This window comes from Rhincodon typus, chromosome 15, assembly GCF_021869965.1.
Source record: "Rhincodon typus isolate 14 chromosome 15, sRhiTyp1.1, whole genome shotgun sequence".
Classification (NCBI taxonomy): Eukaryota; Metazoa; Chordata; class Chondrichthyes; order Orectolobiformes; family Rhincodontidae; genus Rhincodon; species Rhincodon typus.
Window position 1 is genome coordinate 23855454 of NC_063346.1, and position 16952 is coordinate 23872405.

At 37.1% G+C, this 16952-nt stretch overlaps 2 protein-coding genes across 3 annotated transcripts in view; one reads left to right on the top strand and one right to left on the bottom strand.

Annotated features, from left to right (window-relative positions):
• The window catches only part of dhx38 (DEAH (Asp-Glu-Ala-His) box polypeptide 38), a 210461-nt gene that overhangs the window by 85355 nt on the left and 108154 nt on the right, over positions 1-16952 (top strand). The window lies entirely within an intron of this gene.
• Positions 1-16952, bottom strand: part of wwp2 (WW domain containing E3 ubiquitin protein ligase 2) — a 129596-nt gene that overhangs the window by 43158 nt on the left and 69486 nt on the right. For both annotated transcript variants that reach the window (XR_007263762.1, XM_048605723.1), the window contains exons 7-8: positions 8136-8190; positions 5366-5447 (exon numbers count right to left, since the gene is read on the bottom strand). Coding sequence is in view for 1 of the 2 variants with exons in the window: in XM_048605723.1 (XP_048461680.1) it covers positions 5366-5447; positions 8136-8190 (137 nt within the window). In the remaining variant the exon portion in view is untranslated. The remainder of the gene's footprint in view (positions 1-5365; positions 5448-8135; positions 8191-16952) is intronic.

A 16952-nucleotide genomic window follows, 5' to 3' on the forward strand; every position in this document is an offset into this window, starting at 1 on the left:
TGCTTTATTTTTTCTTCTAACAGCAATATAACTTGCCAACTAATTGCCAGAGATAATACCTGAAAAGTTGATTTCTCAAAAAACCCAAATTTGCTTGTCAAACTCAGCACTCAAACACTAGGCCCTTCTTGCTAGTAGTTAAGTGTTACGCTGATTCCAACCAAATGCCAATTAATTTTGCTTCCAACGTTTCTCCAGCTTCCTCTGGAAGGCAATGATTCATGCTGGATCATAGCAGAAATTCGCACCTTGCTCCACTGACCACTCCTGTAAATCCAGACAGCTTACCAACACCTATGTTTCCATAATTAGATAAACTGTCAGGAAAGCTCAATGCTATCCTCAATTACTATTAATTTATGTGCATTTTTCAGCAAACACTACTGAATAAATAGACACCAGAGTGTGTGTGAACTTGGGTTGATTCTTTCCTTTCTTTCTGAGGAACATTTTAAGAAGAGTAAATTCAAAACAAATCTGAGGAAACACTATTTTAGTGAGCAACAGGTTAATCGTTGCAACAGTTCCCTAGGGAGCTAGCAGAAACGGAATATATTGATTCATTCAACAACAATAAAAGACTGTTTCGATTTATTTCAAGAAACAAAATTTTGGGATACAATGCATGAATAGTTTGGAACGTCGAAGAGTGAATGCAATATTCTTAGGCGAAATATAAATTTCAAAGGACCAAGATGCTTGTAGGAAGAACCTGTTCTGCTGAACTTACAACATTGCCAAAGGCAACAGGTCAGATTTTGCGGTGACAGTAATGATGATGTCTTCAGCATTTGCTGCGACTGGATGTTGGGTGGTTTCACAACTACAAGAGTGAACGCACACCGTCACACTCAAATGAGACAGCTGTATCGGGTTGACCATTGCCATACCCAAGGCCACTATGTCAAATGGCAAGTATAGAAACAGTGCAAATGTATGTTACAAGTTACAAATTAATTGGGGAAGTGGGGGGTTTGGTGATGTGGTGGTAATATCACTAGACTAGTAATCCAGAAGCCCAGGCTAATGATCTGGAATCATGGTTTAAATTCCACAGTGGTAGATGGATTTGCAATTTAATTCATTAAATTTGGCATCAATAGCTAGTCTTGGTAATGGTGATCATAAAGCAATCATGATTTGTAGCAAAAACCAATCTGGCTTACAAATGTTCTTTGTTGAAGACTGGGTAATCTGCTATCCTTATCTGATCACCTACATGTGATGCCAGCCCACAACAATGTGGTTGACTCTCAACTGTCCTCTGAAACAATCTAGCAAACCGCTCAAAGGGCAATAACGGATGGAAAAATACAGGAAAAAATAAAGCAAAATGTTACATTTTACATTTGTTAATTCCAGTCAAAAGGATCCATCTCTCAATTCACAATATTTAACGAGACTCAAGCACAAAAGGATCTTATAAAGGTTAATATGGATTCATTTTTCTTTAAAGACTAAACATTTTAAAAGTTTAATAATCTTATTAAAGAATAAAATCCATTACTTTTCAAATAGTTTATTAGATTTTTTTAAAAGAGCGCTTCGTAGTATGCATATTCTGATCAAGATTTGTCAAAAATTTATTCCTTGTTAAAAATATTGAAAATTTAGTTTTGAAAAGTGGGGTGAATTTTGTGGGGTGTGAAGAAGTTTGGTAAAAGCCTGTCATTATTCACTCCCATTACCCCTTGGAAACTGACTGCAGCAGTTGCAATTTGTCACTCAGAATCCCTGAGCGGAGCCCCAATATCCCTAGATTCTGTCATCATTGTACTTAGAGATCACTTCCCCAACCTTGTGTCACCATTTGAAATTCCCGCAAAAGTTACACCTTGTTTAATCAGAGATTACTGGGCTTTTAGCGGGGCTGTGTTTGATAAAATTTAATAAACAGAACAGAAACATAAATGCAATAATCATGCAGTGTCTTTATTATTGAAATAAAAATATATTTTAAGCTAACATCTAATTTTTGATAAGTTTTGTTTTTAGAATACTTTAGGTTCTACCTTCACCCTGTATTTATGCCAAATCTTGAATTTTCTCAATTAAAAAAAAAATAACAGACTCTATTTCAGTGCTTTTTGTTTCTTAGTTGGGCATATGTGAAAATCCTACAATATGACTGGCTGCTCTACATCATAAATGGTCTATAAGGATTTTACAATAAGTTACATTACTTTTGCACACAGCTGAAATTCTTTCCACAGAGTTCACTCCACCTCACAGCAAGACTTACTTCGTTAGTCAGAAGCAAGTGCTCTTGCATCACCACTGACCACAAAATCCAATCCAAGATATTTACATTTCCAAAAATGTCTAAATTTTTAACTATGCAAAAATTTAATCGTATTTACTGGACCTAACTTTCTAATGTCTTTTTACTGCAGCATTTTATTTTTGAGATGCATTGAGTAAGCCACGCACCACGGTCACCTGTCATTTTCTATGCAGTCAATGCTGGGAGGAAATCCACCTTAAAAGGTGATTGAAATTTCTGCCACTGAGATCAGCAAGTTCATGTACAGATTTAATCAACATCAACAATTAGCACGATCACTGTGTTACTGACCATGATATTCAATCCATTCATTAAAACTGTCAGCTCAGCGTAAACTATATTAGAAGTTATATTAGAAGAGGGGGGGACATTGTTAGTACTGCTGACTCACAGCACCAGAGACCCGGGTTCGATTCCAGCCTTGAGCAACTGTCTGTGTGGAGTTTTAACATTCTCCCTGTGTCTGCATGGGTTTCCTCTGGGTGCTCCAGTTTCCTGCCACAGTCCAAAGATTTGCAGGTTAGGTGGATTGTTCATGCTAAATTGCCCATAGAGTGCTGACTAGGTGGATTAGCCATGGAAAATGCAGGGTTACAGGAATAGGGTAGGAGGGATAGGTTTGGGTGGAATGCTCTTCGAAGGGGTGGTGTGGACTCAATGGGCCAAATGGCCTGCTACCACACTGTAGAGATTCTATGATTCTAAGTTATGCAAAATTCTATGCAAAGTTAGTAGTGCTTTGGTTAATAAAACAAAATGTCATGGATGAACAATAAAGCAAGTGTCATGACTAATACAACATAACTGACATAATTAACTAAACAGTGCTGGTGACTAGATTTGCAATCGCTTATGTGATCACAGAACAAACATTTTTGATGAGACAATATTAGTTTAGCAAACAAAAACAGCAATTTATTAAGACTAATGTCCTGATACAGTGTTGGCATTACCATTTTTCTCATCAATTGCCCTCATATCTCTCTTTCTGATCTAAGCATTGACTCCCTGATTGCATATAGGTCCGTAAGTAATTCTGGCCTTCATTCATAAAACTGACACATGATTTAACCATTCAAAAATGGCACATTCCTACCTGCTGTATAAGGCACTTCCAGGAAACGCTACAGGATAGCAGTCAGGATAGAAATCCTGGCCAAATCTATTTCTAAACCAGGTTCCTGATGCCAATTGTGACCAGCTTGTTACCACGGCAATGTAGTTGTCTCTTAATTGCCCTTTAAATGGTGTAGAAAACCAATCAAGGGCAGCTAGGGATGGGCAACAAATGCTGAACTGGTCAGCAACAGTCACATGAAAGAACAAAAAAAATCCACAATACTTGATCCCCTGGTCTTTAGGTAAGAAGCTTATGAGTGTTACTATCATTGGGGGCAAAATAAAATTCCTTGAGAACTCAGTTTTTAAATGTGTGCTATGGTTAAATAGATTGCATCAACTAAACTGAAAGTTAAACTTTTACTAACGTTAACACTTTGTGATGTTACATTTAGGAAACCACTGTAAGAAATAAATTAAATTTATAAATGGAGTATAACAGTGCCTCAATTTCAAAACTAGTCTACTGCCTGTGAAGAAGTTTTGAGATATACCAATGATGTTAAAGCAGCACAAAACTATTTCTTTTTATTCAGTGGTAAATCTAAATGTAGACTCAAGTTGTTTATTCATAGTTCTTAAAATGCACTAAAATCCAAAAACATATATTAGTGGATTCATGACTATGTGTGTAACACAGATTACTATCTCTATTACTACATTCTCAAAGGATGGTTAACCTGTCTTCTTTCAGGATTAACTTGGATATTCTATACTTTTGTCTTTGATATATGTTACAGTTACATACTAAAGTTTCCATTTTAACCAGAAACGAGTGGTCAACTATAATTCAGATCTGAACCGAACTAAACTCTCCTGATGCAGTAACGCAAGATTCAGTGTAGCAGCCAATTAAATTCTCCATTTCATTCCCACAGAATTTACTGCAAATAATTAGAAACATGTAGCATATGCTAAATTAAGTATGTTATGAACATTATATGTTATGAAGATTAGCGGTGGTATATTGGAACAGAAGTGACACAGATTAACAATAAAATGCAAAAAATACTTATGTATGCATTTTGCATGACTTAGTAAAGTAGACGAGTTGATTTCATAAATAATATTTATAACTGCATGTTTGTTAAAAATGTGTCCAATTATCTATTGAGTTAGCAATGGTTCCAATTAATCCAGGTTCCTTGCATATTCAGAGAAGGTATAGGATGAGAATTTACATTTTATTTTTAATATCTGTTACTCTGTTGTTCATTAGTCTCTCTCAGTGCACACACATTCTATGGCTGTCAGAGATGGGACACGTAACCAGTTTCTCAGAAACGCTTAGTGCTGCTTGTAGCCATGTGCCAGGAGGTGCTCAGGTTCAGCCTGGTGAAGATTATCCATTTGGTTTCTTTTGCTCCATGCCCTAAAGTACTTGGCACTAACTCTATACAACATTGGTTGCAGGTACAGAATCAGTAAAGCTACAGAGTATAAACATGAACTGAACAAATTTAAAGATCAAAATGCATTCACAGGTGAACTCTTATGCAATGAACTACTAAACCTCTTTTATATTTTGCGTCAATTCTAGACTGCAAAATTAAATATGGCTGAGTGAAAGTCTGAGAAAAATTGAAATAAATATGACTTTACCTCAAAAATAGGAAAAATTGAAAAACTCAAAAAAGTGAGAAAAGAAAAGACAAATTCACAGTATGATTTAATTATGCCAGAAAATATTTGTTCTCAATGTGACTGCGATCAAAATGTTTAGCATGCTGCTCATATATTTACAAATGTACAATCAGATAAAATGCTGCAAATCTTAACAACTGATATATATTATATTTTATATAAGTTTTAAGTAGATATAGCCAGACTGACAGGATGCTTCGCTGCAGTGGAAATAAAATTCTTGAAAATGAAATACCATTGAAACAGATTTCCCCAGAATGAGATATCTCATTATCAAGTCCACTTATTTCAAAACTTTAAAATGTTAGCTATGCTTACCCTTGGGTTCTCGGGTCCTCCCACTGAGTTGTCCGTGTATTATGATTAACAAAATAGACTCGTCCATTATCTTGCCGCTTTTCTGTTGAAAGGCAAAGATCAGACATTTTATTAATCTGGTAGTACAAATATTAAAAAAAAAGTCACTCAGTGGATTCTCTCCTTCTGTATTCATTTCCAATTATACAATTACAAACAATGCTAAATAGTCTGGGGAATACAGTGCAACATCAGAAAGTCTAATCAAGTGGCAAGTCAACAGGCAATTTTTACTTTATCTGGGAAGGGGACAGTAAAGCAGCAGTAAAGACTGTCACATGCTATTAGCGATATTAAGAGCCATGAGTTGAAGTCCCAGTACAAGCCAATGTTCAACATTGTCCATTATCACAAAAATTGTCACAGTTGGCTTACAAGTTTTATACCCCACCTCAGAGGAAATAAAACCTGTCGGCCTCACAGTGTGAAAAATTGAACCTCTTGCCAGCTGTTTCACTGAAGCACAGGTGCTTAGAGTCAGTGAGGTTTAAAGCTTAACTATTTGAGGCTGTGCTTCTGAAATTCTTATCTTCCGAAGGATTGACTCAGGCAATAGGGTTTGAAGGAAGAAATGCATGAGGCAAATCAATGTTTAAAAGTCTCAAAAAATGCATTTCTCCTGCCATTATAGATAATTCACAGCTGATACTTATGTCTCCTGTACCACCTGAAGATCCAATAGTTTCCTTTAAATAAAACTGTTCTTTATCATAATGAGGAAATGGGGAATTTATCAGATAGAAAGCCAAATGACTACTTTGAGGATCATAAGAAAAATCATGAGAAGTTCAATAACTTCCACTAAGCCCAGCAAATGACTGAATTATTGCTTTTCTTTTGCTGCAAGCAAGAGAACTGTCCTGCCATCCACTTTGTGATTTTCTAGCGTCGTGGAACACACGTATTTGGCTTTGAGAAAAACAACCAAGTTAAATTGATATATGGTTCAGCCCACTCACTAATAAAATTCTGTCATCCATCTCAATGATCTATTGTTCAATGAAGTTAAAATGTATTCAATATTTATAAACCCTCATGCTTTTAATTAAAGCAAATCAACTCCAAATGTAAATTAGAAAAATGACTACTGAAAGATACAAACATCTATGAACTTTGCAGTCATCATAAAAGTTGCTGTAATCATTCATTCTTCCTCAAAACTATATATATGAAGATTTTTGTAAAAAGGTGGAAGTACTGAAATCCTATAAAAGTGCTTAGGTTTGTTTAGGCTAATCGCTGTCAGCTTACAGCTGAACTGCTGGATGTATCAGAGCTAAGATGTCCCATATTTTACGGGAAAATTGAAAGAAAAATACAACGATACTTGGCAGTGTACCCTACTTAAATCATATCACCTGTTGCCAATTCACAAAAGCAGCACTATTATGGACTAGAAAATTCCCAATCACAAAATGAGAAGTCACTGCTTTAGAGACAAATGAAGGTAAGGCAATTGACTTGTTTTGTCCATTATCAACAAGGAGCTACTTATAAAGTTTGCATGTCATTCAGGAGACAATAATATGATTCTTTTGCTCTTTTATACTGAAAAAGACAGCAATGTTAGAAAGAAAATCAAAGCAAGGTCCCTACTAAGCTGGGAGGGCCAAGTGCTCCTATTTTGTAAGGAATTTAAAAAGTACGGGAGCGGGCATGAGGAAATTTATATTCTTGGAGTATGTGCTTTAGGAAGAGCCCAAGTCCTAAGTGGTTCATCGCATTATGTCATACTAATAAACTAGCAGTTGCCTTGAATTGTAGTATGCCTCATAGATCATTAAAATAAACATCCATTTACAAATATTCTCCATGCTGACTTGGAAGATTCTCTTAGTCCAAGATCACATCTCATTTCTGTTGTCACAGGGTTTGAGAAGTTCCCAAGTAAATTCCAAAAGGCTGTCCCTATCAAAATGACAATCATCTCCAAACTGCATCAGCTAGCTGAAACTTTCAGGAGTCAAGATTGAAAACTTTAAAAATATATGATTGGACATTAAACACTTCTGATCTGCCTGCCAATACCCTCAAGCAGCAGCAGCAACAAATAACAATGCATGGGATCAGTAAATTCACTTGATGTTCAACGCCAACCAAACTGCACAACATTCAAAAAAAACCAGGAAAGGCAATAACAAAATATCTTGTCTATTAATACGTCTTTGGAAAATTGTGCTATGGTGTCAATATATCAGTATCAATACATATCAATAAAGGATTAAGGCTACTGATGCATGTCCTTCTTAATGAATGACAAAGCATTTGGATTTTTCTTGCAGAGATGCAATTTAGTTTTTCTTTTGCACTTCACTTCATATGGGTATATATAATTTATGCACCAAATAAACACTTCCCATTAAAATAGCATCTAAAACAAAAAAAAATTGAAAACGTTGAAATGAAAAGCAAAGCAGAACTCTTAGTAGTAATTTTCACTAAATAATTCATGACCACATGGCTTGCCTGCCGTAGCTGAATTACTAAATATATGAAAAACAGGACAGAAAATACATTTTTAGCAGAGAAACCAAGTACTCTGCAACAGAATAGGAAACTACTTCACTGAATTTCAAAACATTTACGTAACTATTAAACAATACAAAATGCTTCTGGGGGTTTACAATTGTTTGGCATAAGTTGCAGTCACTGCTACAAAATTCATCAATTTAACCCAAAATAGAATTGAAAAGAAGTTCAGCCTAATGAAGTAATAAGCACTACTACTTACCCCAGCCAGCAAGCAAAGGACCGAGAGCATCATTGTCAGTAGAGATTCCAGATGGCTATAACAAAAAAAAGATAGAAATCCGGCACATTGTTACTCGACAGAATGGTTAAGATATTAAGACCGCTTTATCACATCATAGTGTTTTTTTTTGAGTATCTCCCAACTGGTCTCTTCTTTTTTAATCAATTCTTCAAATTTAGTAGCTGCAGAAATCTTCATCTTTCAAATGTATGTAATGAAAGCTGAGTTTTCCAAAGCAATCACACCTCTACAATACAGTATAAGAAGATTTAGCCAACTAATTTAAAACTTTTTCATAGATCAGTTATAGAACACTAACTGTCCTAATGCTTTGACTGATACTGTTGGCTCAGTCAGTTGAAATTGCACCGTGCTGCTGTGCGTCTCTCCCCTTCTCTCCAAGATCTACACACAGAAATCACAGGCTGTTCTAATGAAATCATTACTGCATGGTGTGTACGCCCAAGCTTCCTGCCTGCAGTGTGTGTTCAACCTTTCTCAATATGCTGTTAATGTAAGCAGTATGCTGCTATGTAAATTATAACTAAGGGGACATTCATGTTCTTTCCAGACAGACGCCCTTCCCCACTATGAATGTTTTATTCATGCTCACAAAAGCACCTTTATTCTGAATGTAAATGAATGGCAATGAGGTGGCTGCTCTGCCCCAACCAAGCTGTGCAGCTCAGAGTAAAGGAAACTGATCATGACTAACGTTTTGGTATTTACATTAGTAGCACAGTGTTGCACCACAAGTACTTGGCATTGGTCTAGGATGAGCCATTTTGCACTGTTTTTACAAATATCCTACAGTAATATCATTGAAATCATGAATACTGAAATGCCCAACTTAATTCCAGCGCATTAGGTAAAAGCTGCCATAACGTATTAAACTTTTTAAAATTAATTCACGGATGAGGAGGTCACTGTCTAGGCCAGCATTTATTGCCCATCCCTAAATGCCTAGAGGACAGTTAAGAGTGAACCACATTGCTACAGGTCTGGAGTCACGCATAGGCCAGACCAGGTAAGGATGAGAGATTCCTTCCCTAAATGACATTAATGAACCAGATAGGTTTTTCCAACAATTGACAATGGGCTTATGGTCATTGTTAGACTCTCAATTCCAAATTTTTATTGAATTCAACTTCCATCATTTGCCAAAACATTAGTCACAATCAGTTTACTTTACTGTAAGCTGCACAGCTTGGTTGGGGCAGAGCAGCCACCTCACTGCCATTCAATTACATTTGAATCTGGGGCCCTGGAACATTACCTTAGTCTCTGGATTAACAGTCCAGCAATAATACCACTAGGCCAAAGTGTCCCCTAATGTACTACGGACTTCTCACTGGTTTACCTAAATGGCTTAGAAGAATCAGTGGGGTTGGTTTTGTTGCTGAAACATTTGACTGCTTGTCTCCCATCTAGATCTCCAATTTGGGATTTCATGGGCTGCTCTGAGGATCACTCAGATTTGACACTCTCAGTTGGTGCTTGTTTTGTGCCCACATGTCAGTAGGGAAAGTAGGTTTAATCTTTTGACCAACAGAATTACAGTCTAGTCAATCAATCACCATGAGTTTTCTTGTACAGAGGGAAACACAATACAGATTCAAATGGCATTTGACACATCAAGAATACTCAACCAGGACATTAGGGAAAGAATTTATGGATAACAGGAACAAAAATAAAAATTTAATTTTAAAAAAGTGTTTCAATAAATTGAAAGATAAATTATTCACAGCATATTGTTATTCTTTCCATTATATCTCATATTTAGAATGATGGGTAAATGTCCTAGGCAAAATACTTAGAAAGTACTCTAGTTTAGTACTCTACTATTAGTAGAATGCTAAATTTTTCTTTAATACTTTTATATTTATTTTAGGTTAACTGTTATTTCATTTACCAAAACAGAAATCAGGCATTTAAAGTACTGCGTTGCAATTTAGAGGGTACAGAAATAAAGTTTTGATTTTGTTTCTCTGATAAGGAAAGCAATGGAACCTAATTCTGGTTTTAACATTAATTCCTCAGGGAATCAATGCTTCACTTAAAGTATTTTCACTTACATCATGATTTCCAAGTATGAACTACATGAAAACACCCTGTAGAAGGTCTATTATCCATAACAATCTCTCCAAAGCAATTCCATCATTGACAGGATTAAATGGTGATATCCATGAAACTTCTGCTTGGTGTATGCTCTCTATAAATTCATATTGCAAACTGAAGAAACTGCTTGGAGTAAATACAAATGTGGTTCTTAGAATGTGACATATCCAAATCACAAACTTCCATTTGCAGTTAATTAAGTATAAAGTATATCATTGAAAATATTTCCATTTCAAGCTGAAAAATTTTCTTTGTCACATTTCTCAATGAGAGTTCTAACAAATTCACATTTTATGTACTGTCAACCAACATTTATGGTCTGTATCTTGATGTGTGGTAAATGTTGGTTGACAACCTAATTGATAATACAACAAATGATTTCGAAAGATTATTTAGTTGTTTACATGTCCTAGAAGAAAATGTTGCCTTTAGTGTTCCTAGGTACATGGTATTTTATTTTTGTTGCTGAATACTGCATAAAATTAAAGCTTGTTGCAAAACTTATACAAAATTTGTTTTTGGCATTTAGTGCTCCATCTCAAACATTTTCCTGCCATCATGATTTAAATCTCAGCTTTTGATTCAGAAAAGTTGCTCCCTCAGACAGTTGGAGCTTCATAAATAGGTATACATCTATTATATATTGAGGACCCAGATCCAATTTTAATTCAAAATGAGACAAGTTTTGGGCAGCCCTTAATCTACCACTGAACTATAGTGGGAATGGCTTATCAGGTCCACTGAATATGTACTTAAATGGGGCACTTAGTTGCAGTTTATTGGATGGCAAGATTGAGTTATTGTCTTTTTAAAAATTCATTCCTAAGATGTGAGCATCATCAGCAAGTTCCGCATTTGCTACCCATTCCTGTTGTCCTTAAGGCGGTGGTGGTGGTGTGGCCATCTCCTTGAACATCCACAATTGTGTTATGAAGAAAGTTCCAGGAGTTTTACCTGGTACCAGTGCAGGTAGAGCAATATAGTCCTCAGTCAGTATAGTGTGCAATTTGGAGGTGTTTGCCTGTATCTGTTGTCCCTGTGCTTCTGATTGGTCAGGATTGCAGGTTTGGAAGGTGCTGTCCAAGAAGCTTTGGTGAGTTGTTGCAGTGTGCCATTGCTGGAGACAGTGAATTATAGGTGGTGGATGGGATGCCAATCAAACATGATGCTTTGTGCAGGATGGTGTTGAGCCTTTAGAGTAGTTTTTAGCTGCACTCATGCAGGCAAGTGGAGAGTAGTCTGTCATTGTGCCTTGTTCTATTCTGTTTGTGCCTTGTAGATGGTGAACAGATTTCAGTGAGTGAGTTGTGAGTTTTCATCACAGAATTCCCAGTTTGTTGTAGCTACAGTATTTAAATGGCTGGTCCAATTCAGTTTCTATTCAAGGGTTTCCCAGTGTAGACAGTAATGAGGAGATGTCTAGACTCCCTCTTGTTGGAGACAGTCATTGCCTATTACTTGCATGGTTTCCTGGGAAAGTATCCAGATTCTAGATTGCTTTTTGCCCATTTATTCTGCATTAGCATCCCTTTTTCTTAATTATGGGTTTACCTATACTTAGTTTCATATGCAGAAAAGAAAAATTGAAAGAGGAAATACAACAGAAATAGCTGCCTAAACAAGGAGCAAGGAATCTTCGAAAGCTGCAGATGTGAAGTAACCCTCCTATTAGGGATGCCCAAGCCAGGCACTTTCTTGAAACCAGTGGAAGAGCAGTGTTCGATGGGGGCTATGTTTTCCAATCAGGTTATCATAGACCTCTGTAGCCTTCTACAACAAAATCTACTGCCTGCCAGATACATAAACTGTATTTTGACAGGGGCTCTCAAATTCATTACAGCCTTAACGTTGCTGTTGCTGGTGCTTCCAGTCTACAACAAAGGACACAACCAGTTTGCTGACTTGGCATCTACCAAGATTGATCAGTAGACTACTTTTGCTTTTGACCTCAAAAGCCAACAGGAGAAATCTCAGATTTCCACTAGTGGCTTTATTTTCTCAACTTCAAAATTTAATTGGCTGCACACATAGTGCGATTGGGACACCAGGACTCCACCAATTGGAACTGTCAACAGAAAAAACTAACATATTCAATTAGTAGAAAATTATAAAAACATCATGTATGTCTATACCTAGGTAATGATATCATTTATTCTGCACCCAACAATCCCCTAAAATTCTACACTTTCAGAATGTAATAGATGGCTACTGGAGGAGGGGATTAATCTCCATAGAGATGGCTAAAAACACCCCTCCTTAACCCAAAACTGTTTTAGTACCAGGTATAACATAGCACTGTAGCTAGGGGATCACCAGGATAATTACTGAATGCACCCTAAAAAGGCTGAGACGGAGTTTCAACTTTTCAGTCAGTATCAATGAATTGTCTGTAACATACTCCAGCAAGAGCTTCTTGCTTTGTAATGGTATGTGGTGCAATGCATAACCTGGCATTAGAGGCATTGCAGGAGGCCACAAAAAGGCAGCCATGCTCATTACAGAATCCAGACCAGGTTGAAGGAGAGGAAGCAGGAAGAGAAGGTCCGCTTCAGATCTCGTAGGACTCAATGATTCCAGTAGCCTGATAATTTTTCTCAAAGGCTGTACAGAGACATTCTGCATTACAAATCTCCTCACAAACTTCACCATTCCCTTCATTCTGCATGAAAGAACACAAACCATTCAAAACATTTCTACACCAATGATAATAATATTGCTGCTATTAAACCATAATGCAAACTAAAGCACAAAATGTTACACCTGATGAAATTACTTGCAAAAGTCATATCTTCATTCATTTCTTACTCGAGTGATGAACTAATAGTGTTTTTATTCCTTTCGTAACCTCAGTAAAGTGGTAGAAGGCTGCTGTTTATTATACTGAGATCCTTGAGATGCCCCAGACAGCAAGTTAAGTGCTTGGGATTGTGAAGAATACATTATAGGTTACAAAATCTTGGAAGTTGCTAGACAGCTTGGTTTAGTTTGCTGGTTCAGACTATATTGGATAATGGTTCAAAGTGTGGAAAAGCAATAGATATGCTTGCATCTTGACAGAGACCAACATATTCGTTCCCAATACGGTGTGGAGCTGGGGGAACACAGAAGGTCAATCTTGATCAGTCCTGATGAAGGGTGTAAAGCCAAAACGTCGAATTTCCTGTTCCTCTGACGCTGCTTGACCTGCTGTGTTCCTCCAGCTCCACACTATTCATTCCCTATCACACCACTGCTGATCTTATGCAGGTAAGCCTAACTATTTCTATGAATCTCTGAAAGACCTGATTTCAGAGGATGTGACTTTTTAAAAATCTTCATCTTTTCAGTCCATTAATCAGTCCACTAATTCAGTTTCTCAAGCTTGCATAGTTGTAGTCCTAATTCTATAAAAGTTGCAAAGACCAGTACTCCCTTCAAGGGTTTAGCTGAGCATTTCTGGAAGTGACCACATTCTTCAAAGTAGATAGCAGGGTGCTGACGTCATGCAAGTTGCACAAAACAGGCTGGAAGCAGACGCCTGCACACTTCCAGCCAGAAGACTGGAACTTTTACAATACTTCATGTGCTGCCTGACTTATTTGCAGGGAACTGAACTCCTCATCTCTGTCACAGACCATTGTGGTGCAGAAAGAGGTCACTTGGACCATCATGGCTGCAGTGGCTCTGGAAGAATTTTAGCAGTGCCAATTTCCTGTCTTTTTTCTGTAACCAGCACATTGTGTCTATTTAAATAAAGATTCGGTGCTCTCTTAAATGCTCAATCAAACCACACTTTCAGACAGTGCATTTCATCCTTAACTATGTTTTGAATGAAAATAAATTCTTAGCTCACATTTGCTTCGTTTGCAAAACATTTTAAAACTGTGCCCTCTGTCTCTCAATTCTTTTAAAAACAGAAATAATTTCTCCCTATCTACTCTGTTCAGATTCCCTCATGACTTTGAAAACCTTTGTAAAATCTCTTTTTAACTGTCACCTCGCAAAGAAAAACAATCCCAACTTCTCTAATCTTTCCTGACTACTGAAGCATCTCATCCCTGGAGCCATTCTCATAAATCTGAAGCATCTCATCCCTGGAGCCATTCTCAAAAATCTCTTCTTCACTCTCTCCAGTGCATTCACATCCTTCCTGCGGTGTGACATCCAAAACTGTAGATATTAGTTCAGCAGAGGTCTAACCAATGTCCTACACAAGTTCATCATAATGTCCCTGTGCTTAAATGCCATGCCTCTATTAATGAAGCCCAGAATACTGTATACTTTATTAACTGCTCTCACTACCCATTCAATCACATTTAATGACATATACACGCAGGTTTCTCTGCTCCTGCAAAACCTTTGGAATGAGTAACACTATATTTCATGCTGTCTCGTCATTACCAAATCATCACCTCACATTTCTCCACATTGAATTCTATCTGCCATCTATTCACCATTCCACCAACATATTCTGCACTGTCCTCGGAGTTTACTGTTCTCCCATGTTTTGTGTGATCTGCAAACTCATCAGCACACCTGGAAAGATTCCGAAGAAGGTTCACTGGATCCAAAACGTTAACTCTCCACAGACGTTGCCAGAACTGCTGAATTTCTCCAGTAATTTCTGTTTTTGTTGGAAGAGGATCTTGCACTCTGTTCAAAATGTTTCCGTTGCTGACCCTGCCGTCAGTACTTAGTGTTGCTCGGTCATACTGGGTGTTTAATCACATGCAAATTCCTCTGGTTTACATATTGACAATGATTACTTGTGCCTGAAATGATGCATCCACAGAGTTAGGGGTCTTGTGGCACAGTGATACCTCTGAACCAAGAAACCCAGTGTATCATAACATCTCTGAATAGGTCGATTACAAATTCTGCATCCACTCTTTGGTGGAGTGTTTTGCCATGCAGGAGCCTCATACTACCAAGTAGAATGTAGAACAGAAAGAGGAAAAGGACAGAAGTTAGAATGGCAGATAAGGGCAAACATCTTTAAGTAACAGTTGTGAATTTTGCTGATGTAAACAAAGGATCACATATAATATGCCAGGCATCCTACTCGGGCAAGCTGCCAGGCTGATCTTTGTCCATGATATAAATGATCAGATGTTACTGAGAAATAGTGGAGAGATGGAAAACTCTATTTGTCCTTGCTGTAAAGGTCGTGAAACCTCTTTTCAGATTGAACTCAAATGCAAGGTGAAGTAGATGGCAGTGATCTGTCATATGTTGCTGCATTATGGCCTTTGAGTTGTTCTTGCAGCTTCTGGGCAACATCTGTTCCCTCCTTACCCTCATTTCCTCCACCAGAGGCTTCAGAAAGTCAGCCACTCCACTTAACTGTGCTTTAGCAATCTGCCCCAGCCTTCTACAATCAAACATCATAGTTGGAGAGTGTTAGCTCTTTTAGAGGTCCATCCCTACTTCAAATAGGTCTGGAGAGTTGTATCAGAAGTTCCATTTGTCATGTAGACAGGCAGCCAGTCAGTCAAATGGAATTGCACAGGTCATATGCCAAGAGTAACATCAGTGTCTGCTGCCTATATGCACATCCTCCACTCTAACCACTGCCCAATTCATCCAGAGTTAAAAATTGAGTAAAATTTATATGTGCTGAAACACTGAAACTTTATAGAGACCAGGGGTTCTTTCCTTTTCCTAAACACTGCTGCATTTAATAAGTTATCTCAATTACAGCATTATAGGCTTTTGAAAACATCAACTTTCATGGAAAAGTCACCAAAGAATGTTGGACATTTTGTAGTTAGACTTGGATATTTCTTCTTAGAAACATAAGCCTGTATGGTTGGCACATTCATGGCTGAATAAATAAGTTCCAAAAGATTTTCAGTTAGGATGTTTTCCAGTATCCCAGCTTTTGTCCACTGAAGAATTAAGAAAGCAAACATTGAGGAAATCAAGAGTAAAAAAATGTCCTTATATTTGACAGACAGTTGTCACATTTTGATTCTTGATTCCTGCCAAGGACAACTTCACAAGCAAATGGGTAGTAAATGTCGGAACAGATTTCAATTTTATATTTCTGGATTTTCATTATCATTTTCGCCAGTTCTCAAGAGAGATTAACAATTAATGGCTGGGAAAGAGGAGAGTTAAAAATTAAATGCAAAATTAATACAATTTTCCCTCAGGAAATCAAACCCAAACTTTTTATCTGGTATCTTGAACAAAACGTATGATTAATGAGGCAACATTTGAACTCTGGATGCAGAATTACAAGATAAGATTTTGCCATTTCCCTTTGCTTGCAATAGAAATATGCCTCAGGAGTCCTGTAATTACTTGTGTTTACCAACACTTAGCATTCATTTTCTTAATTGGTTGCTTAGAAATTTACATCTGAAAGAACAATTTCCAAACAGATTATCACAAAATCCAAAATCTTAAACGTTTTTAATGCAAAACTATAAATTTGAACAACTGTAAACCAATTATGAGATATTTCATGCTGCTTTATAAAAAGATTTTCAGCATCTTGAGCTTTATTCCCTCTAGCTCCAAGGAAACATGGTTACTGAACTGATTTTTTCCCATCTGGAGTTGCCATTGAGAAACATGACAGTGGAAATGGTTGATTAGAAGCCGTACCAAAACAGTAAAACAGTGTATGCTCGTGGCAATGACTAGAAAGTGCCCAAGTTCATGGCCTCCAGTGGAGTATCATTATTCTCCCTA